Consider the following 27,673-nt stretch of genomic DNA (forward strand, 5'->3'; position numbering starts at 1 on the left):
GAAAGAAAGAAAGAAAGAAAGAAGGAATAGGAAGGAAGGAAGGAAGAATAGGCTGAAGGAAGGAATAAGGAAGGAAGGAAGAAGGAAGGAAGGAAAGAAAGAAAGAAAGAAAGAAAGAAAGAAGAAAGAAAGAAAGAAAGAAAGAAAGAAAGAAAGGAAGAAAGAAAGAGAAGGAAAGAAACGCAATGAGGAGAGGAGGGAAGGAAGGGAAAGAAAGAAAGAAAAGAAAGAAAAGAGAGAGAGAGAGAGGAAGGAAGGAAGGAAGGAAGGAAGGAAGGAAGGAAGGAAGGAAGGAAGAAGGAAAGAAAGGAAGGGAAGGAGAAAATGAAGTTCATTATGAATTTTGGAATTAGCAGTGGTGAAAAACTGAAAGCAAGTAAATGTCCAGTAATAAGAGAACAATTAAATAAAATGTGCTACATTCACATGATGAAACGGTATGCAATCATTGAAATGATGTAAATAAGGAGTTCGTGATGCCTTGAGAAAAATCCAAGAACTCTGAAGTGGCCCTTATTGAGCCCCTATCTACTCAAGCTCCCCCAACACATCACAGCTAGCAAATGTTACAGCTCTCATGGTGGCTTTCATCATCTCCATTAAGTATCCTGCTCAAGGTCATACACAACTGGATGAATTGATCAAAAAAAGAACTGATCTAAACAATAAATTGATCTGAGAAATGCTCTGATTGAAATGGCATCTCGGTCTCCCCAGCAGGTTTGCACATTTCAGCTGGTGATGAGCACTTTCCTCCCAAACATGACCGGTCACTTAGGATGCAGCACCTGCCACTGGGGCAGAAGTGCTGTGGTGGTAACACAAACAGTAAGGCTTCTGATTATACTAGTAAATTAAGGAGAAATGATCCAGATTTCTCACTCCATTACGAATGACACAATCTAGGGTCAACACAGTGTTTTACATTTTAATGCTCTTTTCAGAAATATGTAAGCAAAACAATCTCCCATTCTTTTCTCTCTATTGGAAGAGTTTTTGTCTTTATGCACAGGCTTAAATACACAAGAAATACCCAATTCAAAAACTAGTGAAACGACTAAAATAGGCATCACTGACTAAGATGGCACAATAGCGTTCACTCAGGAAGATCCACGTTGGATCTGTCATGTTGGTCTCGCCTTAGTCACTCATTTTTTAACTATACAGATCTGGGATATGAATGCAGGAGGCATCTCATACCAAATCCCATGCTTTTTCCTCAAAGCTAAATGCCTGACTCAAAAGAAATTTTTAGAAAGTAGAATACAGAACTGGAATTGCATGATTTCAACTCTATAAAAATATGAAATAAAAACAGAGAAAAAAAACAAACTAACTAACACCCAAATTAAAGTATCTGATTATGAATGGTGAGATTTGAGGTGATTAAATTTTTGAGTTTTACTTTTCTACTGTTGTACTTTTTTAAAAAAACTAAATTTCCTATTTAAAAAGAGAGGGAGAGAGGAATGGTAGAAGGGAAGAAGAAGGAGGGAGGGAGGCAGGAAGGAAAAAAGAGTGAAATACTGCTGTTCAAACTGCCTCAAGTGATCCTCCTGGAGACAGCTATGCAAGTCACAGTGTGGTCTGAGGTGCCTGGATGCTAGGTTGGCTGTGCTCGTGTCCACCCTTGCTCTCACAGCTGACTGCCTCTCACTCCATTGAATACACACCAGTCTGTCACTTTGGTTCCACTTGATTTCCACTCTCCCTTCTGGCTGGCGGCCATGGAGGCCTCTTGGCAACCTCCACACTGGTTCCCATGGATACCCTCGACTCCCAGACAGGCAGCTGCTCAGAGCAGATGGTCACCAGTACTGAGCGGGGAACAGGCTGAGGGGATATCTGAGGTATCCTTCTGTTCACCCCTTCCCAACACACTGTCTTTCCCTGGATCCTGCTTGGTCTGGCTTTGACGAGGAACTCAGGATCTTTCAAATATCACAAATACTACAACAATTGCTTACATTTATCGATCATCTACTATCTGCCAGACAATGACCTATGAAATAGTTTGCCAGGACAGTTTAAGGAGTTCAGTTTTTCTACCTAGTTCAAACATAACTATGTGGGCTAAGTCTTCTTGGGATTAGTGTGGACTTTTGATGTACTTAAGATTTATCTCAGAAGCATGCTGAAATTTCAGGTTCTGGGGCCCAAACTTAGAAATTCAGATTCGGAAGGTGTGGGATAGGACCCAGGAGTCTGGGATGGGGCCCAGGACTCTGCACCGCAAACAGTATTCCCCGTGATTCCAATGCCAGTGGTCTGGACCACTTGAGAGAAAACCTTCTCTAGCTCAGGGATTCCCAGACTTTAGAGTGTCATTGAGGTCTTGTTAAAATGCAGTCTGACTCAGCATGTCCAGGGCAGTACTTGAGATTCTGCATTTCTGATTAGCTCCAAGTGGGGCTGATGCTACAGGTTCATGGACCACTTGTTGCATAATAAGAACCTAGAAGGTCAACCCCTCACAGGCTGGTTCATACAGCGCTGACCTGCCAAAAGCCCAATTAGGTGAGCCAAAGGACTCAGTAATTATACAATAGTTTGGTTCAGAGAGAGTACAAAACACTGACCCTCCTTCCTGCCAGTGCGCCTCATAAACAGGTCTATATCTAACACATCCACTGGCACAAGAGTTCTTGACAGCGTGCTAACAGTGCCCAGATTTCCAATCACATCCCTGCCACTTCCCGGCAGGAAGTCTATACCCAGGCCTCTCGTACTATCCCTGTTTCCTGTGCTTGGATTCTATACCTCAAGCCTATGCACATGCTGTTTGGATGTCTGGAATGCATGTCCCTTACCTCTTGACCGACATTACCTGACACCTTGCTGACTGCCCCACAGCAAACCCTGTCTATACATCAGCAGCAACCAGTTAGAAAATGTAACAGAAAAAATCTCATTCACGATAGCAACAAAATATAGAAAATATCTAGGAAAAGACAAAGAAAAAAAAGACCTTTCCAAAAGATATAAAAAAGACCTTATTAAATGGAATGACATCTTGTTTATGCATCAAAAGACTCGATTTATGCATCAAAATATGTCAATTTTCTGATTAATCTATAATGTTAACCTAAGCCCAATGAAAATCTCAATAGTAATTCTTGTGGCAGTTGGAAACTGAGTCTGAAATATATACAGAGAGGTAAATGTTTAAGAAAGACCAATTCTACAAAAGAACAACCAAGAGGGAGACCAGCCCTGCTAAAAATCAAAACATATTACAAGACTATAATAATTAGGTAAGCACGGTATTTGTTAGGAGTGGACCAGTCGGTCAATGAAACAAATTAGAAAGCCCACAGAAACAGACCCACACAAATGAGAGAACTTGCTATAAGATAGAAGGACTTTTTAAATCAGGGGGAAAGGTCAAACAAATAGATTCGGGTTTCTACATAGAAGAACATGATGATGCATTCCTATCTTACACTATACACAAAAACGAATTCCAGGTATATTACAAACCTAAATGTGAAAAATAAACTTTGAAACCAAAGAAAATATTTTTAAAATAGGTCTATCACTTTGTGATAGTAAAGTATTCCTTAAATTAGGAATAAAAAATATAAACTGTAAAGGCAAGGACTAAACACACTGGATACATTAAAATGAAAATTTTTCTGTTACAAAACACTATAAACAAAGGTAAAAGGCAAGTCATAGAAAAAAAAATTAGTAATCGGAATCGAAGTAGATCAGTTAAAAAAAAAGATACTCTAACAGGACAATGAGCAAAGTGTTTGAATATTCAATCCATGAAAGAGGAATGCAAATTATCCATAAACACATGAGAAGTTTATTAATTTCACTGAAAACCGGGTAAATATGAATTAAACAATATACCATGTCCACACTATGAAATTGGCAAAACTTTTAAATTCTGATATTATAAGAAAAAGGGGTACTTTTATACACCATTAGTTGAAGTACAAATGAGTCCAGCCAGTAAAAATACCAATTTCCCAATACCTAGTAAAATGTGTATAACCCAAGATCCAACAATTTCACCTCTAACTATTAAATCCATGCACAGAGAGACATGTATAAGGATATTTATTACAGCATTATTTGTGATAGTTAGAAATTAGGAAAACCTAAATGTAAATAGAGAAAGATAAATATGTGATATATTCATATGTTGGCAGATTATAAAGCCATTTAAAGTAAGAACTGTATGTGAGTGGGTGTTTATGTATGTGTGCTTGTATTTTTTCAAGATATATGATGTTGAGTGACAAAAATAAAGTCCCAGAATGATACATAGCATTGGATGTCGTGTAAGTAAACACACGTACACACACAGCAATGCCTTAGAGTGTATGGATAAAGAGGTATGCACACCAAAGTTTTGACAGTGGTAACTTCCTCAGTGCAGAGGGGGGAGCAGAATGGGTCTGGCCTAGGTGGGCAAAGAAAACTTTACTATGAAAGAAAAAAATGGTTTAACATAAAAAAAGACGGAAAGTAAATACAATAAATTGTTCATTTAAAAAATTCTGAGTAGTGAGAATATGGGTGTTATAGTATTATTTATGGTGTATTTTTTAAAGTTCTTACAAAAAACAGAAAATGCTTTGACAATTTCTCAGACAAGGTACCATCAGAAGGGAATGAGAGTAGTATCAAATGGATGAAACAATCCTCGGCCACTAGCTCCCTCCTCTTCAATGTCATTGGATTTTGGGGTCACAATCGTGCTCCCTCCTCTACCCTGTGTTCTCTACTGCAAGCCGCATGACACGGGTACTTTGGTATCGTGCACTGGAGTCTTTACGGATATCTTGGAGTGCAGTTAAGTGAGAAGGGACTGGGCCAATGACCTAGTGACAGGCGAAGAAAATAAAGCTGGAAGGCGGAGAGCCTTGTCCAGGGTCACATAGGACGTACAGCAAACATCAAGGCTCCTTCAGGGCTCGGCTCTAATGACACTTCTTCAGTTAATAGCTACAGCTCCTGGTCTAGGTAAGCCTGTTGGCTTCCATTTGCTCTGTTAGCACCTTGTACTTTCCCTGCCTAAAATTCATCACATAACTATAATAAATAGTTATTGGAATGCATGCTTACCACTGTATCTATCATTATATTTCTCACTCCGTGAGGAACTGCTTGTCTTGTTCATAGCTGTAATCCAAGAACTTATTTCAGAGACTACCTGAGTGACTGTTTTCCTGGCATCTAAACTGGTGTGCATATGGATCCCATGCTCATTTCTGAGTATTAATATTTATAATTACAACTACAAGGACCTAATGGTTTATAAAACATGTTCACAACCATGCAACCTACTACATGAATAGTACTGCCCCATTTTCTGGAGGAGGAAACTGAGGTTCAGAGACTTGAAATAACTTCACCAGGGTTACATAAATAGTAAATGGAAAGGCTGGGATTTGAAGTGAGGTTTATCTGATGTCAAGATGCTTGGCTGATCCACTGCACCGTGGTTACCAGATCAGTAGCTGTGTTTACTAATTTACCTTATGTTTCTCACTTTCTTTGGAAACCTTCCCTCTTCTATCACCCTCAGCCCTAAAGACTTTTCTTAGTTAAAACATTCATGTTTCTGCCACTGTATCATCTCTTCCTGCCTCCTCCTCTTTTTCCTCCATTATCAATCATCATCATCGTCATCATCATTGCCATCGTCTTCATCTTAATATCTCTTCCTATTGAAGTAGGAGTGGACACAGAGTAAACCAAGATATCCCAAACTGTGGACCTCACAGTCATGCCCCCAGAGCCCAGCTCAGTGTCTTATTCATAGGAATTTCTCCACAAATATGAATTAAATTGAATGAATGAATTGAATTAAATTGCAATTGTTTATTAACAAAGTAATACTCTTTACCAAAATTCCTTTATCAAGATAGAGATTAAAGAAGTATTTATAAAGTATCACCTCCTCTGAAATGCAATTTGGATTAGGACTATTATGAGGTACTAAAAGGCTCCACGGAGAATGGTGTTGTTAGATTAAATTCTTAGCAGCTAGAACCACCAAGCCTCTCTCCAGTTCACAGACAGACCTTGGAAGACTCTGGAGAAATACTGGGTCAGGGCTTCTCTGAGGATTCATAGCAATCCTCTCATGGTAGAGCTCTCTTATGTGCTTTTCTTGGGTGCTGAATCCTAAGCAAATGGATTAAGTCCCAGGCACCTTTTAATACCACTTATTCCTGGTCTATTTTTTTGTAAAGCTTTATTCTAGCTCCCAGGGAAACCCCACACAAAATGGTCATAGCAGCCAGAGAATAATATTGTTTCACAATGACGACTTCTGTACCTTGCATCCTTGGTTGTTATAAGAGATGGGCTGGCTACCCATTATATATGAAGACAAAGAAACTCTCACACATATGTCAATGCCCTATTGCTTTCAGTTGTAAGGAAACAAGAGAGTTACAATGTCACTTGAAAAGAATAAATGATGCCTTTTAATAAGGCATGGTCAAACCAAGTATTCTCAGGCACTCTGTTCAGGTGGTTATTTGCTACTTAAATACAGAGTCTGGAACTTGGTAGCACAGTATTCTGTACTCAATAATAGAGATTAGAAATTGGCAAACTATGGTCCATGAGCTAACTCTGGCCTTCCATCTGTTTTTGTTCAGCAATGAATGAGCTAAGAATGGATTTTGTAGAATGGATTTTGTAAATATTTGCAATCAATATGATGAAAGGAAATGCTGATTTTGAATCCCATTTTAGCAAATGTTATTCCCCTAAAAAAAAAAACTATTCTCATTAGTAGGCTTATATTACAAAAGATTTGTACCCAACTATTAATTTTTAAATTTCATTAATAAAACTATTGGGAAATTTGTTCTCTCTTGTTATATAAGGGCCAGCAAAGCCAAAAATATTTACTATCTATCTCTTTACAGAATGTTTGCCAATCACTGGTCTAGATCTTTCCAGACTTGTCTCCTGCCATGTCACTCCTCTCACTTGGAAAACTTGTCACCTCCGAATATCTGTGGTTCCCCAAACACACATCTTGCTTTCCATGTTCCAGCTGTCCCCTCTGCCTGGAATGTACCATGCCCACTTAATTGCTTTACCTACTGAAATCAGACTGATCCTTCAAGGTCCGCCTGATTGCTACCCTCCTTTCTGAAGCCTTCCATGATCCATCAAGTCGGACTAAAAAAGTACTCATAGAAAATCTTTTATCTGAGCATTTCATTATTCTCTTCCCAGAAATTCAGAATGTGTGCACAGAGAAGGACAAATTACCCCTTTGGATTAGCCAAATGGTACTCAAATTCACTGGGGATAACGATGATGAAAATAGTTGGCATTTATTGAGTGCTTACTATGTGCTATGCACTGTGCTAAGTACCATACATACATCATTCATTCATTTGTTCAGTTAAGATCTATTAAACATCTCCTAAATACCATGTACTAAGCTCGCTTCAGGTAAGAGAGTCGCAGACTTAATGGAATGTTGTCTTTCAATAATCTTGCAGGATAGGCGTTATTGGTTCTATTTTACCAATGAGGAAACAAAATCAGAGAAGAGAAGTTAAATAACTTGCCCAGAGTCAAATGGTTAATAAGTGGTGAGCAGGATTTGAATGTAAAGCCCTAAACAAAACTAGACATCTGAGAGGAGCTGGAAGTACTGTGAGTATTATACTCTTAAATGGCCTTCTTTGTTCTTATTTCATTGTTAAAGACCTCTAGGAAGGAACATAGAGTTGCTAATCTTTTGCCTTCCCAATGGAATTAACTCCACGTTTTCTGACATACTGCACAGGTATGCCTCTTTCAGTAATGGTGCCTGATTTAGACGAGTTGGACCCTCCCTTTCCTCTAAATCTCTTTAATACTCTGTACATCTTTCTATTATTGCACTTACTACTATTTCTATAATTTTCTTAATGTTTCTCTCACTAGGTGTGGGGCTCTTTTAGGACAGGTAATATGTGTAATTCATTTCTGTATCCCCAGGTCTTAGCATAGCGCCTGACACAGACGTGATAGATGTTTACTAAATGAGTAAGTGAAAGACTTCATTGGTAACTTACTCTATTCTGTTCTCTCAATTATAATGATAAAAGTAGCTAGTACTTACTGTGATGAGTATGTACTGGGAAAAAGCATTATCTCCCTCCATCTTCATCATGATTCTGTGAAGTCACTACTGTGTAATTACCTCACGGTCACACAGATTTTAAGTTACAGAGAGATGATTCAAATTGTTTTAATGGTCATCAAATCCTTCACAGGACCCCAAGACACCTTCCAGGATTCATACAACCATCCCTGCCATGAATTGACCAATAATTAGCCAACACTTGTGGTAGCCCTAGAGAGCTCTGGCCCCTGATTTCAACCCTCACCAGGCCCTCCCTGGTACTTAGATACTCACATCCACATTACCTCCCTCACAAGATGGCCAGCTCCTGTGAGCAGGGATGACATGTTCTGCACCTTGAATCCTCAGAGCCCCATAGCCCCAGCTTTTGTATGTTTTTAAGATGCTGCATTGAACTTGGAATTAAAGTAATAAGCCCCCTGCATTATTATTATGATATGGTGATCAAATAAATCCAACTGAATTTCCTGCTTTTATAGTATAAGCCTCTTTCACAACGGACTAAAACCCCTGAAGGGATAGGAAGGATTTAGGAAGAAGATGGATGGAGGGCAGGAGGGAAGACTGTGAGCAAAATCCAGCAGCATGGTGCTTATTAAGGCCCAGCCCAAGCTGTGATTTGGCCAGATCGCTTGCTGGGGCCCCCATGATTTTAATATGTAACCAAAGAACCCTCAGGAAAAAGCATCAGGTGTGTGTGAGGAGCAGTGGGCAAAAATGCTGGGAGCACAAGAGAGGTCATATCTTGGAAAGCCTTGAGGCCAGCGTATCTGGGTCTTGCCCTGGAGAGGAAGGGGAACCACGGAGACTTCAGGACAAGGAGTTGTGAGACCAATCACTCCTCTCCCACTGCAGAAACAGGTTGGTAAAGGAGGATGGCCTGGGCTTAGGAGAGTTGGAACCACAAAGACAGCATAAAAGGGGTGGGTGCACAGCAGCCCTCCCAAGAATGGTATGTTGAGGTAGGGGGACATGGCAGGGGTCTGTGTGAGCTGCACAAGTAAGGCACAGCTGTAGACTGGAATGAGGAGAACCAGGTTCCTGAGCCAGCTCAGCCACTGACCAGCTGTGTGACCTCAGTCCCCAGACCTCCCTGACTCTATTCTTTATCTTTAGAGAGAGCGATGTTTACCTTAAAAGGTCATTGTAAAGTCTAAATTTAAAAAAATGTATAAGCAATTGGCACAGATTAAGCACTCAGCAAACGAGGCTGAAACTCAATTACGTCTCTGTTCTCTCTAACATTCTGCTCTTTTGCATTCTGCCATTGTTTGTCTTCGTCTAGCACTACAGTTTAATAGAGAATAATTCTTAGGGGTTAAGAAGATTGTAAAAATGCACTCTAGGATATGCCACAACATGGTCCAACTTTTTGAAGTCATTGCAAGAAATAGACAGTGACCACAGGGAACAGCACAGTGGAGGAGGCACTTATGATGGGTTTTGTGGCTTAGGGCATGGGCCCAATTTTCCCACCAAAAAGGGTTATGCCAGGCTTGGTCCTGCAAAAGCCTCTTCATTCAATTTGCAAACAAATATACATTGACAATGAACTACGCCAAAATAGAGAGGAGTACTCTTATGTTATACACACGTGGGGTAGATATTGCAGGTAATACACAAGACCAGAGGCAGGGGAGGTTGGAAGTTGGGACACTGGTGGGCCTATGTCCTTGCTCTTGGATGGGGATGACACGCAGGCACCAAAGGTCAATCCTTGACCGATCTTTCTTCGCCCGTCCCTGCTATGAGTTTGCTGGGCCATCTTCTCTGCCTCTTTATTCCTCATTCACCTTGACGCCTATGGGTTTGATCCTCACTGACAACTCAATGTCCAGATCCTTCTGTTCTGCTCTTTCTCCTGAGCATCAAACCTATATCTCCATTTACTTAGTTTGTAACTTGTTTTTTATTTTTTGTTGAGGTATAACATATGTAGAATAAAGTTCATAAATCCTAATTGTTTGTATGTATAGACCCACGTAACCACCACCTACATCAAGATATTGGCATTTCTAATATCTCAGAAGGTTCTCTTGTGCTCTTTCTCAACCAATTACCCACTCCATCTCCGGAGAGCACCACTATTCTGACTTCCAACACCATTAATTACTTTTGCCTGTTTTTTGAAATTCACATAAATGGAATCATTTGGTAAGTATGCTGTATCTGGTTTCTTTCACTCATCATCATGAAGAGCTATCCACATTATTGATATTGCAGTAATTTTCTTTTTTATTGCCATATAATAGTAGTTCTCAATCTGGGGCAATCTTGCTACCCCTTGGGGCAATCTTGCTACCCATTGGGGCTTTTGGCAATGTCTGGAAACATTTTTGGTCGTCACCATTTGGGGCGAGTGTGGTGGGGAATGCTACTGGCATGGAGTGGATAGAGGGCAGGAATCCGGCTAAACATCTCACAATGCACAGGACAGCTCCTCACAATAATTATCTGGTCCAAAATGTCAATAGTGCTGAGATTGAGAAACCCTGTGTATTAGTTTCCTGTAGCTGCTGTAACAAATTACCACAAACTGAATGGCTTAAAACAACACAAATGTATTATTTTATAATTTTGTAGTTAGGAAGTCTGAAATGGGTCTCACTGGTTAAAATAAGGTGTCAGAGCAGAAAAGAGGTGTTCCTTCTAAAGGCCCTAGGTGAGGATCCATTTCCTTGTCTTTTCTGGCTTCTTAGAGGCTGCCTGACTTCTTTGGCTCTTCCCCTTTTTTGTCTTCAAAGCTAACAATGGCTGGCCAAGTCTTTGTCATACTGCATCACTGACATTAACGCTTTCACTTATAAGGATCTCTGTGATTATTCTGTGGGCTCATCTGGATAATCTGGGATAATCATCCCACTTCAAGATCCTTAACTTAATGACATATGCAAATTCCCTCTCGCTTTGTAATATAACATTCACAGGTTCCAGGAATTCGAATATGGATGGGAGAGAGAAGCATTATTCTGTCTACCACACTCTGACATATGTATTCCACTGTATAAATATACCACAATTTATCTATCCAATTGTCGATGGACATTTGGGAACTTTTTACCTTTAGCTGTTATTAATAAAGCTGATATGCACATTCTCATTTCTGTTAGGTATATACTCAAGGATGCAATTGCTGGGTCATAGAGTAAAACATACGTTTAACTAAAGTAGATAAGGCTAAAGGAGTTTTGTAAAGTGATTGTACCAATTTACACCCTTACAAGCAGGGTGGGTTTCTATTTTTACTTTCTACTGAACACTTCCATGTAGACTTTCCAAAGACACTTCAAATTCAACTTGTCCAAAACTGTGCCATCTAGCTCAATGGATGATTGTTTCCCCAGATATCCAAAGCATGAAATCAGGGAAGCATCCTAGATTCTTCCCTTTCTGCCTACTTTCAATTATCCACTACGTAATTTACATTCTTATTTACATTCTCATTACATGCTCATTTACATTCTTTCCTTGCCGGAGGTCTTCATCATTTCACCTAGACCATAGCTTCCTTCCTGGACTCCATGGTCCCCGTCTAATTCCCTCCAGTCCATCCTTCCCACTGTTGTCACAGTCATCTTTTCTAAAATTCAAAACCTAATCCTGCTTCTTCTCTTTGCTTATATGAGAAAGAAGCTGGCCCCAGATGACTTAGCCTATCTACCTCTCACCATTCTATCCTTGTTCAAAGAGACCTCTAAGTTCTATCTTCACAGCACTGCTTACAATTTATTCAAATCGATCCTTTCCCATTTAATGCCCACTCATCTCTAAAGAGTCAGTCTATTAGTCCCTTCTCTACCGAACTTTTTCCCTGATAACCCTCAAATCAAGTAGACAACATCTCTCTCCTCTGTGCCCCACCATGCCCTGCACAGACTTTTTATTAGGGTACCTATAACTTTTCATTACACTGTCTCTGCCTAATAAATATAAGCCTTTCAAGAGCAAGGACTAGAATGTCATCCTAGGCATTAGCCTGATATATCATAGACACTAATCAATGTTTACTGGAATAAAACTGAGTTGAGACAAAACATGTTAATATGACATGGAGACAGTGCTATACAGGGAAGTAACAGTACCATTTTTGCAGGACTACTATAGACGCTGCAGGAGAAAATGAACCTAAGGTTTCTAGCAGCCTTCCAAGCACACAATATGCACTCAATTAGCCACTATTATTACTTCAAATGGTGAAAACTGGCATCTTCACTGAGCATCAAGAGAATTTTTAGTTTGCTGGTTGAGGCCCATCTTGCAGTTTTCTTCATTTAGTAGAGATTTAGAAGCTCACTTGTCTACATTTATACAACTGACATAATTCATAAAGACAAAGCTGCATTGATTGTGGAGATGGCTCTTTAATCCTAGTGCATATTTGCTGGATTATTTTAATTTTGTGTCTGGGACATTGAGTGGTTCCTAGTGATTATAGGTTTAGAACTATTACTGGCTAGCTTTTTTTTTTTCAAGTTTATATATGTATTAGATGCCAATTTTTCCTGCGAATGCAACCAAGAATTGATTCTGTGTATCTGATGTCCTCTCTTCTTTGTGGGTTAATCTCGGTCAGCATTAGATCTCTGAGTTAACTGCGTAAGGTCAACCAAGGATCTAGCCAAATGCTTTGCACACAGTAATCCTCAGTAAAAATTTTAAAATGGGCATAAGGCATTACTGAGGTACTCACTGTGGTTTCTGTGATATGTCTCTCTCGTGGTTTTCTTCCCTCCCCTATGATCACTCCTTTGTCTTTTTCATCACTATTCCTTCTGCTCTCAGTACCCCTAAATATTTGTATCCCATAGGGCTCCATTGTCTGGTGGCTAATTTTCCCTACTCCCTCTCTAGAGATGATTTCAGCTCCTCCCACGGCTTTAAAAATATCCACAAGGTATTTCAAATCTATATTTACAGCCCAGATCTCTCCCCTATGCTTCAGATTCATCTACTCAGTGGTCCATAAACATTTCTTGTCAGATATCCCATAGACAACTCAAATTCCAGATACAAAAAAATAAACTCAACTTGCACTCCTGACTTTTTTTCCCTACTCATATTTATTATAGAAGTCTAAATAAAAGTCTGTTCTGATGACTAGCACCACTACCAGTTACCTAAACCAGAAACAAGAGTCATCCTGGATTATATCCTCTTCCTTGCATCTCAATTAGTCATTAAGGTCTATTGTTTTGTAACTATACAATGTTATAAATCTCCAATCCCACAGCTACAGTTCAAGCTTTATCATTCTTTTTGGATTATTTCAATAGCTTCCTTATTGGCCTCCTTTTCTCTAACCTCCCCAGGTCACTAGCCAGTGGGAGCTGTCTTTGTTACTCGCTTCTTTAGAGGAAAATTCAAGCTCCTTATCCAGAAATATAAGACTATTCCTAACTAGGCCTATTCTTACATCTCAGAGCATCAAAAGAGAAAAAAAAATGGTAAAAAAGAAGAGCCAAATTTACTAGAAAAAGAGATGATCAACAAAACCCAAATTTGATCCTTTGAAAAGACTAAAAAACTAAACATACCTCAATAAGATGAATCATGAAAAAAAGAGAGAAGGCACAAGTTAATATTTGATATGAAAAGGGGACATAACTACAGATAAGTAGAGATTATTTTTAAATCCACAAGATAATGCTATGATCGGTTTTAAGTCAATAAATTTAAAAATTAGAAAAAAATGTAAAATTTTCCAGAAAAATGTCAATTACTAAAATTGGTTCAAGAAGAAATAGAAAAGTTGAATAAATGAATTGCTATTAAAGACTGCAAATTGATAGTAAAAAAAAATAATCTATCCGTGAAAAAGACACGAAGTACAGAAAGTTTTATAGGAGAAGCTTATCAGATATTTACGGAGCAGCTCTTGTCATATGAATTGTTCTAAACAACAGAAAAGGAGAGAAATCTACTTATTTAATTTTATAGACATGACTTTGATCTCAATATCATATAAGACCAATATCAAACAAGAAAAAAAACTGTAAACTGATTTTCTTTGTGACTATGTACGAAAACATTTCAGATAAAAAATAGCAAACATCGGCAAATTCAGCATCATAAAATACATTTTCATCTAAGCAAAGTTTATTCCAGGAATGTAAAGATGACTCAATATCAGAACAATCTATTAACAGATTAAAAAAGAAAAACCATATAATCATCTCAGTTGATGCAGAAAAAGCATTCAATAAAATTCAATACCCATCCACAGTTTTAGAAACATCTAGTATACCAGGATAAAGAGAAGTTTCTTAATCTGATATAAAGCTAACTCATAAAAACACAGAGCAAACCCCATACTTAATCATAAAACTTTAGAAGCATGCCCATGCCTAAGACAAAGAAACCTGTTATCACCTACTATTATCAAAATGTTCTCACCAATGCAGCAAACACACACACATCAATAATAACAATACACACACAACACACACACACACACACGTCTGGAAGGAAATACCTTGCTTCCAAAAACATACACTATCTTCACAGACAATCTAAGAGATTGTCTGTGCAACCCTGATGCAGGTGAACTTCAGGCTTTACTTGGGAAAACACTGCTTGGAGAGATTTGCTATCTTTAAGGTTGCAGATACCTTAAAGGTATTGCAGAAAGAATAATTTAAAATAGCTTAGAAAAAAAAAAAGATGATAGTGTGGCATTAGCTCAAACTAATGGAATAGAATAGAGATTTCAGAAATATATCCAAGCATATGTGAGCCTTATGTGATAGAGGAGATATTAGTGGGGATATTAGTGGAGAAAAGTTAAATTTTTAAAAAGAATGTTGGAATAAATGACTTTCCATGTGGAAAAAAAATAAAATTAGGTCCCTACTTCATTCTACACATAAAGTTAAAATCCAGTTAGATTATTAAAGATTTAAATATAGGAAAATACATACTATTGTATATGTGCATATGTGTGTGACTTTTTGGGAGAAAATTACAAAATGCAAGTGAAAGACATAAAAGACTTAATTGCAAGCAATACCATGTTTGTATATGGGAAAATGCAATACCTTAAAGATAGCAAATCTCTTGAAGCAATTTTTTCCCAAGTAAAGTCTGAAGTTCACCTGCATCAAAATTACCTAGAGGGCTTTTCAAAATGTATATTGTTAGGCACCATTTTAAACCTATTAAATCAGCATGTCTGAGGATGAGGCCCAAGAATTTGCACTTTAGAAAACTCCCCAGATGATTCTTCTGTGTACTAAAGTTTGAGAACCTTTGCCTTAGGAATGTAAATCATAATCTGAATTGCACACGACAATCATCTGGGACAGTTTTTAAAAAATCAGATACTCAGGCCACACCTTAGACCAATTAAATCAGAATTTGTGGTCAAGGTACCTATGCATCAGCATTTTAAAAGTTCTCCAGTGATTCCAATGTGCAGCCAAGGTTGAGGATCACTGCCCTGGATGGGGATGCATCTAAAGTCAGACTTGTAAGGTTTGCTGCCCTTCCTCATTTGAACATTTACTTCTAGTGCTAACCGAGTAGGAACTGCACTTTATTTTGATTAAGGAAGACACAATTTCCTCACATAAGGGTTATAACTTATTCATTTGGTATTCCCAGCATCCTGATACATAGCAGGGCCTTGATGGTCATTTTCTGAAATAAATTCAACTAAATAGAACTGAATGAAATGAATCAATATGTAGGTGAATATAATTTTCACCAAACTCTAAAACTTATATGGCACCTGGACACAATGTTTTGCTATGAGAGGTACAAAAGTGAACAAAATACAGTCCTTCAAGTGTTCACGATCTGGTGGGGAAGGCAGATATGGACAAAAGTATCTCACAAGTAGACAACGAGCAGACAATGAGAAGTGTACAGAATATAATAAGGAAATAAAAGAAAAATTAGTTCTGAACAGCAAAACCTGGAAGGCATCATTGAAGAGTAGCCCCGAAGTGTTGCTGAGACTTACCCAGCAAGAAATTAGGGAAGTTGAATTATAGGCATAAGGCAGGTCTGCACAACACATGCCAAGTCAGATGGGCCTTTCTCTAACCTTCATGGAAGACTATAAGGCAGATATTAAAGGCTCCTTTTCTTTCTGATTTCTTTGTGACTGCTCTCATTTTTCAAGTATTTTGCCTCTGGTTTATTAATTCTACCTCCTGGTGCCTCAACTGATTTCTTCCAGGAAACGTTGTCATTAGCATTTCTATGGGGAGCACCTGCTAACCCATCTATCCCTATTAAGGTTGATGGCTAGGGCAGTGGGGTTGACTGAGAGGGGAATTTTAATCCCCTCCTTATGACTCATCTATTTTCTAATTGAGAATGCTAGGTCTAAAGTCACAAATGGCTGCCTAGTGAAATCCATCCTGAGCATTAAAAATGATAACAAAGACATGCTTCTCAATTTTATAATATCATCTATGTAATATGTATTAAAAGTTAACTTCATGATTGTGAATAATTTTATAGATACCTTAGATGCCACTTGAATGCAAAAATCCTAGGCTAGTGTGCATAGGTTATAAATTAGATGAATCGTTGAATAGGGAAGATTTCTCAAAACCATAGTGTCAAAGGACATTTAATGCTATCTTCTGACTGCATATCGTAGTGGAAAACAAATTAGTATGTATATGACTCTGGATGTTGAATGTATAGTTTACATTATATACCAATATATTAAGCTGATGGATTATGTGTCCTTTTTCTAAGCAAACTGCTCGTATTAATGTCATGTGACACATGTCCTTTGTAAAGCCCAAGAGATGAGCCAGTCACCATGGTGTAAACCATCATGATTTATGTACAGTGGCAGAAGAAAAGGGTTTATAAATCAAATTATCATTGAAATGGAACCCAACTTGGCTTCTAAGGAAATGTAAAGTTTATTTACGCAGACACAGGGCATACTTAAATTCAGGAGATATTCGGAATCATAGCAAGGAAAAGAATGTGAGGACAATAGAGAAGGAAAATTAACGTTCCAAATAAACCTATAGTTTCCAGGCATTTTTTCTTTAGAGTATACTTAATTAATTGATTATCTTATTTCTTCATATTTACTTTCACCCACAGTACATTTACCTATTATTGATTTATTTTTCTTCTGGAAATTTCACATCAAATTTGTCATGCGCTTATATTGTCCATTAAAGAAATTGATGTCTTTTAGCAATACTCATTCTCTTAATGTTTCAAAACGCTTCTGATTATACAACAAAATAAAACTGCTGCCCAAAATAATATGCATAATTAAATTTTACAGAAAATCCAAATTAGGAAAAAATATTTTTGAGATACTCAGAGATTTTTTTTGACAGGTTGGCGGAATTCTGATACTCACAAAAAAAATAAGCATTCTCACCAGCTACGAGAGCATAGCCTGCCCCCATTCAATCCAATCATTTTCAATATGTTTGTAATTCTAACTATAAAGCATGATATGCTTACTGTACAGGTAAGGTGTTGTTTCAGGGCAGAGCTATATGGAACAAAGGTACAAGCCAAAATATTTGAGTGAGTTGTATCTGAATGGTGAGTCATTCCCTATCTGGCTAGTCATCCAAAGACAAAGCAAGTCCCACCAACTCTGAAACATAAACTGAGTGGGAACACCCACAGAGACCTGAGATTCTGGAATGTCTCTTGATTAGCATTGACTCTATGGAAGTGAGGAGAAGTAGTTCCTGCCTTGTGGATGTCAAGGTTCCACCTGCCACAGCATGGTAGAATAGGAATAGGAAGATAAAGAAGTCAGGCCAGGAATCTGTGATGCTGGGCCAACCTTAGGGTTCTCAGGGAATGAAGTAGGGTCCTGTAAATAAGAAAGGCATGACAGAATTGCAAAACTACATCTTGGCTTTGTTTTTAATGCCTCTTGCTTATTTGCTTCCTTTCTTTTCTTTTTGATCTTCCTTTGGTAGCGGCATCAAGATATTGTGAAAATTTTACCTCCTGATGGTTATGAACCAAGGAAAAGGATCTATGTCTCCTTGCATGACCCAGAGCTTTAAAAGGAAGTAGCGGACTCCTGGGGGACCAGTGTGGTCACAATAACAATAAACCAAGAGAAAAATGCCAAATGGGAGGTGGAATTCAGGAAGATGAAGTAGAGGCCAACTGATTAGCTATCTTTCTCATTGGGAAATGCTTTTCAGAGTTAAAACCTGGGTTGGGGGCAGTGCGTGGATTTTGTCTTAATAAGAGAGGATGTCTATCTATGCTGTTCTTTTCTGAGCATACGAGGGAGTAGTTGTTATGTTCATGGAGAAAGACATTAGTATGACTTGAGGCTACTACATATAGGATCTTGGCAAAAGACACTAATTCTGCAGTCCTGGCCACACCCTCCGGCTGGCAGGAGGCTGTGGCGTTGATGAAGAATCCCGTAAATCACATTTGGAAAAACCTTGAACTCAATTATTCATCATGCACATCTGCTTCCCCAGAGACCTCCATGCCCAACGTCATATGTTCAGAGTCATCCATTAGCTGATGAATTCGGGTTGAAACATAAGGGCAGGACTGAAAGCTAAGCATTCAGGAATACATATTGGATGTATGAAGAGTGAGGAAGCAGTCTGAAAAAGCCAAGACTGCAGCAGAAGGAGAATTCTAGAAGGATGGAAAGAGAGAGAGAGGTTATGCCCTTGATTGAAGGCATTCATTTACAAGGAATTTAAATGTGTTAAAGAGGAAGTTCTTGGTGGTAAGAAAATGAGAAACACATCTGGAGAATATAAAGAAAAAGGAGAAAAGGCTGGACATATCCAGGAAGTGAAAATCAGAATAATGAGGCATAGATGTTGAAGGTTGGAATGAAACCAAAATGTGCTAATCACCCACTATATGCCAGGCACAATTCTCCCCCTGAAGCATCTCATTTAATTTCCACAATGTCTAGCACAGTGCCTGGCATATAGTAGGTGCTCAAATATATGCTGAATATTTAATATTAAATTAATAAATGAGTGAACAATTCTAAAAGAACAATTTATTATCAATCGCATCTTACAGATTAGAGCCTGAGGCCCAGAAAGGTTAAGAAACTTGCCCAAGAAAAGAATAGAAGTTGTCCTTCAGGCCAGATAGAATCACTATGAAAGAAAGAAAGAAAGAAAGAAAGAAAGAAAGAAAGAAAGAAAGAAAGAAAGAAAGAAAGGAAGGAAGGAAGGAAGAAGGAAGGAAGGAAGGAAGGAAGGAATAGAATAGTTGAAGGAAGGAAGGAAGGAAGGAAGGAAAGAAGGAAGCTGAAGGGAAAGAAAAGAAAGAAAGGAAGGAAGAAAGGAAGGAAGGAAGGAAAAGATAGCTGAAAGAAGGAAAGAAAGGAAAGAAAAGACAAAGAAAATGAAGTTGTTAGTTGTTGTTGTTGTTGTTAAGTTGTTGTTGCTGTTGTTGTTGTTGTTGTTGTTGCTGTTATGGTTAAGTACATAAGAAAGGAAAGAGGAGAGGGAGAGAGAGAGAGTGAGGAGGAGGGAGGAGAGGAGAGGGAGAGAGGAAGAGGTGTGAGAGGAGAGAGGAGAAGAGGAGAGAGAGGAGAGAGAGAGAGAGAGTATATATATATAAGACAGAGAAGAGACAGATATATCAGTGCAGAGGAAGGACAGAGTATATCAGAGAGACAGAGAGCAAGCAAAAGCCACTAATGCAGTGTTGTTCTGATCAAGTCTCAACTGAAGGAGGATTCTAAGAATCCCGTGAGAACCCAAAAAAAGTGCGTGGTGCCTAAGTAATCATCCAGGACCTATATTTTATGAAGAAAATCTGTTAATCAAGCAAACCGGGCCAAGTAAAATGAGGGCACTGGCACCGGGAAAGAACTCTTCTGGGAGAATGAGGCCCTGCAGGAAGGCACGAAGGCTGGTGGGTGGCAGCTGAGCCAGCAAGGGGCAGCGTCCAGCCTAATGAAGTCGGGTGGGGTGGAATGGAAGCACAGCCTGTGAAGAAATTGCAAAAGGTCTTTGTTGGACGGGCAGGGGCTTGAGATGGGGTGGGGATGGGGAAAAGGTGGATGAAGTGGTAAAGCGAAAGACCTGGGCAGGTCTTGATGGATAATAAGAGCATCTAAGAAAGAGTAGAAGGAAGTCAGCCATGGGAGCGTGCTTGGGATGGGGCGGGGGAGAGGGTGTGGTCTGGGATGGGAGAGGGAGGCTGGATGTGAAGCCTGCCATGAGGAGAATGAGCTCCAGACAGTCTTCGGGAGAGGGTAAGGGTGACCAGCCCCGTCACAAGAGCTGTGTCCCGTGTCTCACCTGTAGGAGCTGCCCACCGCACTCGACACCTCCTCGCGGATTTGCCTGTTGAGGGCGTCCGCCGCTGCACGCCCCTTGCCACCCTCGGGGCCCGCGGCCGGGGCCTGGGCCTGGGCTGCGGGCAGCGGCGTCTGCTCGTGCCCCAGCGCCTCCGAGCGACGAACCATCCAGGCAGGCCCGGCCTTCCTGCGTGTGTCGCGTTCGTCCGCACCGGACGCCTTTCCTGCTGCAAGGACACCCGCTCCGCCAGGGGCCGCCGCCTGCTCCGGGGCCTCAGTGGCGGCCTGCACCGGCCACCGCTCCTGGCTCTGAGGCCGGCGCTTAGGTGCCCCGAGAATAGGCGCCGAAGCCTGGGAGGACGTGGGGATCTGCACGGGTTTGGGGATCCACGGGTGGTCCCCGCGGCGCGGCAATGGCCAGGCACGAAAGTCCTTCTGGTACTGAGTCTCGCGCTCGAAGGGCGTGTCAGAAGGTTGGTACTCGCTCCGCGGTCGGCAACTTGGCTCGGGGCGCTGCACCTTCCAGGCGCGGTAGTCCTGACGCATCACTGAGTCCGCTGGGCCAGCGCCGGAGGTGGAGCCAGAGCCCGGGCCCGGGCCCAGTGCGCTCCGGCCAGAGGCGGCCGCCGCCTCGCGATCGCCACTGGGCCCAGGCGCCGGCCCTGTTGCCCGGGCAACTGCATCCAATTCGCCTTGGGCAGGCTGCGTCTCTATGGCGACCGCTCGCACCGAAGGGGGCGCGAGCGCCGGCTGCGCCGGCTGCGCTTGCTGTTGTTGCGGCGGTGGCGGCTGTGGCGGGGCGCCGGGGTGTTCGGTGGCCTCCGAGTACTTGGTGAAAACTAGCGGCACTGCGATGTCCGCCTTGTCCAGCTGGTTCCAGAAGCGCGCGATGCAGCAGGCCCGCGTGATGCACGGCCACGCCATGATGCTAGCTGCAAAGCTGGCTCACCCTTTCTTTTTGTGGTTCTAAAGCAAGTCTCCAATCTTCCTTAAGTGTCCTGACCCTCGACCAGCCAACCTAGTTCCCACCGTTTTTTGTTTTTTTGTTTTTTTTTTTTTTTTGGTGGCCTGAGCTACCTCGCTCTTCTCCCTCAGGAAGCACCCGGGAAGATTGGGCCGGCAAAGCTATCACTGAGATAAAGTCTGTAAAGTCCCTCGATTACCGGCTGCAAAGGCCTGCGGAAGTCTCCTGCAAAGGTCTTGAGAACGCAGTCTGCAGCGAGAAACAGGGTGAGAGACACAGCATCCGCGAGTTCCTGGGCGAAGGCGTCTGGGACGCGCCCCTCCCTGAGGCTGCGGCGGCGCGCAGACCCCGGGCCGAGCCAGGCGACGCGCGGCGAGGTGGCCGCCGGCTTAAGCCATGGCGCAGAGGAAAGGCCGGGCAGTGTGGCCGCAGAGTCCGTGAACGAGGCTCTGTTCTCCTTCCCGCCGGCGTCCCGTCGCAGCCGGCCACCCAGCAGGGCTTGGAGGCGATTACCTCCAGCGGAGACCAAGCATTGCTGCCTCTGCGGCTGCTCCCGAAGCTGCTGCAGCCGCTGCCGCTGTCGCTGCTATCTCTGCTGCAGGAAAGCGGCCCCACCCTTTTCTGCCGCTCAGCAGGGGGAAAAAAATCCAGGAAAGATGCTGGGAGAAAGCGCGCTGCAGGAAAAAAAAAAAAACACCTGCTGTCGTCAGCGCGCGCTGCTGAGCTCGCCCTCTCTCTTTCTCCCTCCTCCCTCCGCTCTGGCAGCTCCTCCCTCTTCCGCTCAACATCAGAATCTGGGGCCTAGGTGGGTTCCAGTCCCAGGCTCATACAGACTTGCTGTCTTTACGCTGGTCACTTCCCTTTGGGGGAACTCAGGCTCCTCTTTTGTAAAATAGGGCCAATCATGGGGACTGAGGGAATAAATTTTTTAAATATGGAGGAAACTCCTAGTGAAATGTCTGTCCTAGGATAGATGTGTTTTGTTGTTGTTGTTTGTTTGTTTGTTTTTTAAAGGGGAGCTACTGTTATGGGCCAAAGTCTCCAGGCTGGATTTGAACCCAGTTTGGCTGGCTCCAGATCCAAGCACCCACCAGATTTATGCACAGGCCTTGCTCAGATGTGTAGGTATGGGACCCTCTCCTCCAAGCTAGTTGTTCCTTTCCTTGGGGGAAGGGGTGTCTTAGAGCTTCCCAAGAACTAACCAGTCCCTGTTTAAACCAGGGGACACACTAGGGGAGAGGCAGTGAAAAGATTTTTGTAAGGGGCCTAAATGTGAAGGTTGGAGTGGATGGGAAACAAAGGGTGGATGGGAAAAAGTAGGGCCTGACATGCAGGGGCTTTCTGGCACATTCCTGACCCCTGGCTTTTGCTTTTCCTCTATATGAGAGGCAGGGTAGATTTTGGAGTCAGATCTGTTTGGGCTCTGACACTTACTGTCTGTGTCACTTGGGCAAGTTAGGTCATCCCTGGGTCTCAGTTGCCTCATTTGTAAAATAGAGGAAATAATAGTTACCTCAAAGTGGTTTTGTGAAGATAGTTAAGGACTTACAGCAGAAGCTTTGAGTCGAATCAAATCCACAGGGATTCAAATCCTGGCTTTTCCATACCTTAGCTGTATGACCATGGACATATCACTACAACTTCCTGACCTTTAATTTCATCTATGAACCCAGGGAAGAGGTGGGGGAGGTACCTATTCTGAACTTGCAAGATTGTTCTAAGAATTAAAATGAGGCAATACACTAAAAGTGCTTACCACAATATCTAGCATATAGCAATAGCTCAATAAATGGTAGCTATTAATATTCTAAGGAACCATGCAGGAAACCCATGGGTGGAGCTTCCCAAGCAGGCCAGTTACTTGGACATCTTCTCCATGAAGACCTCTTGCTCTTCCAAGTACCTTTTGGTCTCTCCTTAATGTCCTTCCATTTCTGTCTCCCTCACTGTCTTCTACTCCTTACCCCTAGACACATTCACTGACCTTCAGCTCTGTTTCTTTCCAGTATAGGCAGAATTTTTGCCATCAGTTAAGCTGCAGGCATTAATGTTTCTGGGGGAGAAAGTCCTTTGTGTGTTTAGATTGGGAAGTGATTGCAAAACAGAGCTTTTTTTTTTTTTTTTAAAACCCTTAGAATCAAACAGGATGAGAAGACAAATCTGATTAGTCAATTATCTGTTACACTTCCTCCTACTTGGGTCTTTGCCTCTTGCTGATTTGATTTGAGTTTCACTAATAAAATGATGCCTGGCACTGTTTTTCAGTCATTAGGAGATACGTTTCTATAAACAATATAATCTGATCTGACCCTTCCTCCCCCTCGATTCTACAGAACTCTCTGGTATTTGGCAGATGTCTTTTTAATAATGATATTCAAAGGTAAAAAGAGAAACTAGAAATTGGAGGGCAGGCAGTGGGGAGGGACTATTGAGAGTCCCTGAGACTTTATCCTTTTTCAATTTAGCAAGTCTAGTCTCCTGATGTTCACTCCACGTCTTGGGCAATGTGGAACATAGATGGATTCTAGCTCTAAGGGCCCTAAGAGGGGTGTGTTATGGGAGGATTGGGAGACAGACACATAAATAAATAATTAGCAAACACTAAGGTTATCATATCAGAGGTTCATTCTCAAGGTGCTGAATGAGTGACTAATGAGAGATGAATAGTAAGAGCTTTCCTATCAGAAGAGTAAGTAAGTGTTCCAAGCAGAGTAGTTTTGGAGTCAGACAGATCTGATTTGACTCCGACACTTACTATCTATATCACTTCTTCTTTTCTGAAAAATGGACATGGGCTAGAGATGAATCACCCTTTACCACCATGAGGTGATAAGCTTGAGGACAAAAGCTGCAAGCTAAGGATTCTGGAGGGACAGACAATCTGGAGCATTAATGACGTTGTGGGGCTGCTGTGCCAGCCTACCTCTGGATATTTTTATTTATTTTTAATTAATTTTTTCTTTTATTTCTAGAATTCTTTTTATGAAAGAAGAGAAATCTGTTTTTGATTAAATCACTTTCATATGGCTTATAGTAGAATATCTAATTGATATAGATAAGGATCTAATTTTTTCCACATAAACAGCCAATTCTTTAAGCATGGTTATTTTAATAGTCTATCCTTTCCTCACTGATTGATAATTCTTTCTTTAGTATATAACAAGTTTTCATTTGTATGTGGATCTGTCTCTAAACTCTATATTTTGTTTTATTGGTTCATTTATTTACCCCTGAGCCTATATTATAATCTAAAATTGATAGGGCATATCTCTCGTCTTCCTTCTTTTTTTCTCCTTCTTTTTCTAAGTTACCATTCATGTGTTCACAAATATTTTTGAGCACCTTCTAGGTGCCAGGTACTGTTCCAGACTCTGGGATATGTAATTAAACAAAATAGACAAACATCTGCTTTTATGGTGCTTATACTGCATTGGAAGTCTAGCCCTTAATCCTTCCATATTAATCTTAGAATCAGCTTGTCAATCTTTGAAAACTTTATGAAAACAAAAAGTTTTATGAAATTTTTTAATGGAATTGTGTTGAATTTATTGAATGTTTAAGAAGAATTTCAACTTCATGATTCTGAGACTTTCTACTCATAAAGATATCAAAGCTCTCTGCCTATTCAGTTCTTTATGTTCTTCTGTAATGATTTTTGTTGTAATTGGAAATGAGTTTCTTTCATTTTTATTTTTAAGTAATTTTAAACTTACAAGAAATTGCAATGCTATTACAGAGAGGCCCGCTGTACCTATCACCTTGCTTTTTCCAACGGTAATATCTAAAATAACTATAGTACTTTATCAAAACAAGAAAACTGACATTAGTATCAGACAATTAACTATACTATAGACTTTACTTAGATTTCGCCATTTTTTACACACTCATTTTTTTGATATGTCTTCTTGTATAGTTCTGTGACCTTTTATCACATGTACAGATTTATATAAACACACCACAATCAAGATAGAGGACTGATTTGTTAACACAAAGGATCTTTTTCTTGCTACCCTTTCATAGTCACACCTTTCCCTGGTTTCCTTGGCAACCCACTGACCTGTTCTCCTCTAGATTTTTGACATTTGCGACTGTTGGAATCAGTGTGTAACCTTTGAGGTTGACTTTTTCCCTCAGCATAATTCCCTTAAGATCCATCCATTTTTGGTGAAGAAGCTACAATGTAGATTTTAAGAAAGCTTCTCAACTCAAAACTATACTTTACATTTTGAGGATTTTATTATATTCTCCCTTCATCCCTTTGCTCCCAAGAAGGAACATACCATACACACATGGAAATGGAGGGAAGCCTTCTTTTACACATTTTATGGTAGTCTCAGAGCAAACATCAGTATGAAATCATGGATTAATTGGCAACATCCCAGTAATAAGAAAATACAGTCTCCTTAATTTTTGCAAGCAATTATTTTTAAATATGCCAATATTTATTGTGATTTTTTTTTTTGGCAATTGTTATTTTTTTTTAATTATTTATTTAAATTAGTTTCACGTATACAATGCATTATATTAGACATCTATATAGTTCATAAAATGATCCCCCCAATTGCTCCCTCCCTCTCCTTACCCTCCACCTAGCCATCATATTAATGCTAACTGCATTCCCTATGCCGTGCTCCCCATCCCTATGACCATCCATCAGCTACTAATTTGTACTTCTTTAGCCTTTTACTCTATTCTCCCAGCCCTCCAAACCCCCTTCTCCTTTGTCCATCACCAAATTGCCCACTATATTTGTGAGTCTGTTTTTGATTAGTTTGTTCTTTTTATTCCTTAGATTCCACATATAAGTGAAATCATATAGTGTTTATCTATCTTTGTCTGACTTTAACACCATCTAGGTCCATCAAAGCAGTATCTTTTTCCATCCCTTTCCTTTTCATATGTAGGGGTCTTGTTTACTTATCCTTTCAGTCACTTTCTTTTGGTTGGAGCACTTAATTCTTTTCCATTTAAGGTACTCATTGATAGGAATGTAGTTGTTACCATTCTTTATTCCTGTTTTTGATACATTTTTTTTCTTTTTAAAGAAGTCCCTCCAACATTTCCTGTAATATTGGCTTGGTGATGATAAATCACTTCAGCTTATTTTTGTCTGGAAAGCTCTTTATCTGTTCCACAACTCTAAATGATAGCATTGCTGGATAAATTATTCTTGGTTGTAGATCCTGGGTCTTCATCCTGTTGAATATTTTTTTGCCAAGCCCTCTGTCCTGCATAGTTTCTTTTGAGAAATCAGCTGCCAGTCTTATGGGTGTTCCCTTGTAGGTAATTATTTGTTTTTCTCTTGCTGCTTTTAATATTCTTTCTTTGTATTTAAACTTTGGCATTTTAATTATGATGTGTGTTGGTGGGGGCCTCTTTGGATCCCTGATTTTTGGAATTCTCTGAGCTTCCTGGGGTTTTATGTCTATTTCCTTCACCGGGTTAGGGAAATTTTCCATCATTATTTCTTCGAATAGCTGTTCAGCATCTTGATTTTCTCCAGTTACGCTGATCAGACAAATATTTGGAGCCTTAAAATGTCCCATATCTTCCTTAAATTATTTTTATAGTCTTGGCATCTTTTTTCTTGCCATTTTGATTGAGTGTGCTGATTGGCTTTCCTGTCCTTTAGGTAGGGCATTTGATCTTCTTCTTTATTCACTTTGTTTATTTCTTTGTTTATTCCATTTAATTTACTTCTCATCTCAGATAATGTGTTCTTATTTCAAACTGGTTCCCTTTTATAATTTCCATTTCCATTTTTATGTTTTATATCTCTTTGTTGACGTTCTCACTGAATTTATCTACACTTTCCAAAAGTTCATTGAGCATCTTTATAACCAGTGTTTTAAACTCTGCATCTGTTAGATTACTAGACTCCATTATATCTGGATCTCTGTTCCTTTCTCTCATATGGTTCCAGCTTTTTTGTCTTCCTATTTTGGCTGCCTTTCCGTGCCTGTTTCTATTTGCTAAGCAAAGCTCCTAAGTCTCCCAGTCTTATTAGTGTGGATTTGTGAAGTAGGTGTCCAGTGGCACAGTCCTGAGAGGGGTTCAGCTGCAGGCCAAACTTAGCCCAAGCCTCTACCCCTCCAGGGTCACCTGTTAAGAGTCAGCAAGCAATGTACAGATGCTGTGCTGCTTATAGTTGACTCAAAAGTCCACACCAGAAACCGAGGCTGCCTCTAGTGTGAGTCTCAGCAAAGAGCACCTGACTCGCTGAGGATACACCTAGATGTGGCTTGGGTGGGGCTGCAAGTTGGGGGAGGCGGGGTTTCAGGGAATCCTCTGGGCAGAGCAACCTCTGTTATCCAGTTTGATGACGTCTCAGCCATGGCGGCAC

General features: G+C 40.5%; 1 protein-coding gene across 2 annotated transcripts in view; it reads right to left on the minus strand.

Moving 5' to 3' along the window:
• The window catches only part of MAP6 (microtubule associated protein 6), an 85,829-nt gene that overhangs the window by 46,931 nt on the left and 11,225 nt on the right, over window positions 1-27,673 (minus strand). For both annotated transcript variants that reach the window (XM_039848083.1, XM_039848082.1), the window contains exon 2: window positions 20,368-22,004. In XM_039848083.1, coding sequence (XP_039704017.1) covers window positions 20,368-21,290 — 923 coding nt within the window. In that variant the 5' untranslated portion in view covers window positions 21,291-22,004. The remainder of the gene's footprint in view (window positions 1-20,367; window positions 22,005-27,673) is intronic.

Source organism: Pteropus medius, unplaced genomic scaffold (assembly GCF_902729225.1).
Source record: "Pteropus medius unplaced genomic scaffold, Ma_sr-lr_union100, whole genome shotgun sequence".
Classification (NCBI taxonomy): domain Eukaryota; kingdom Metazoa; phylum Chordata; class Mammalia; order Chiroptera; family Pteropodidae; genus Pteropus; species Pteropus medius.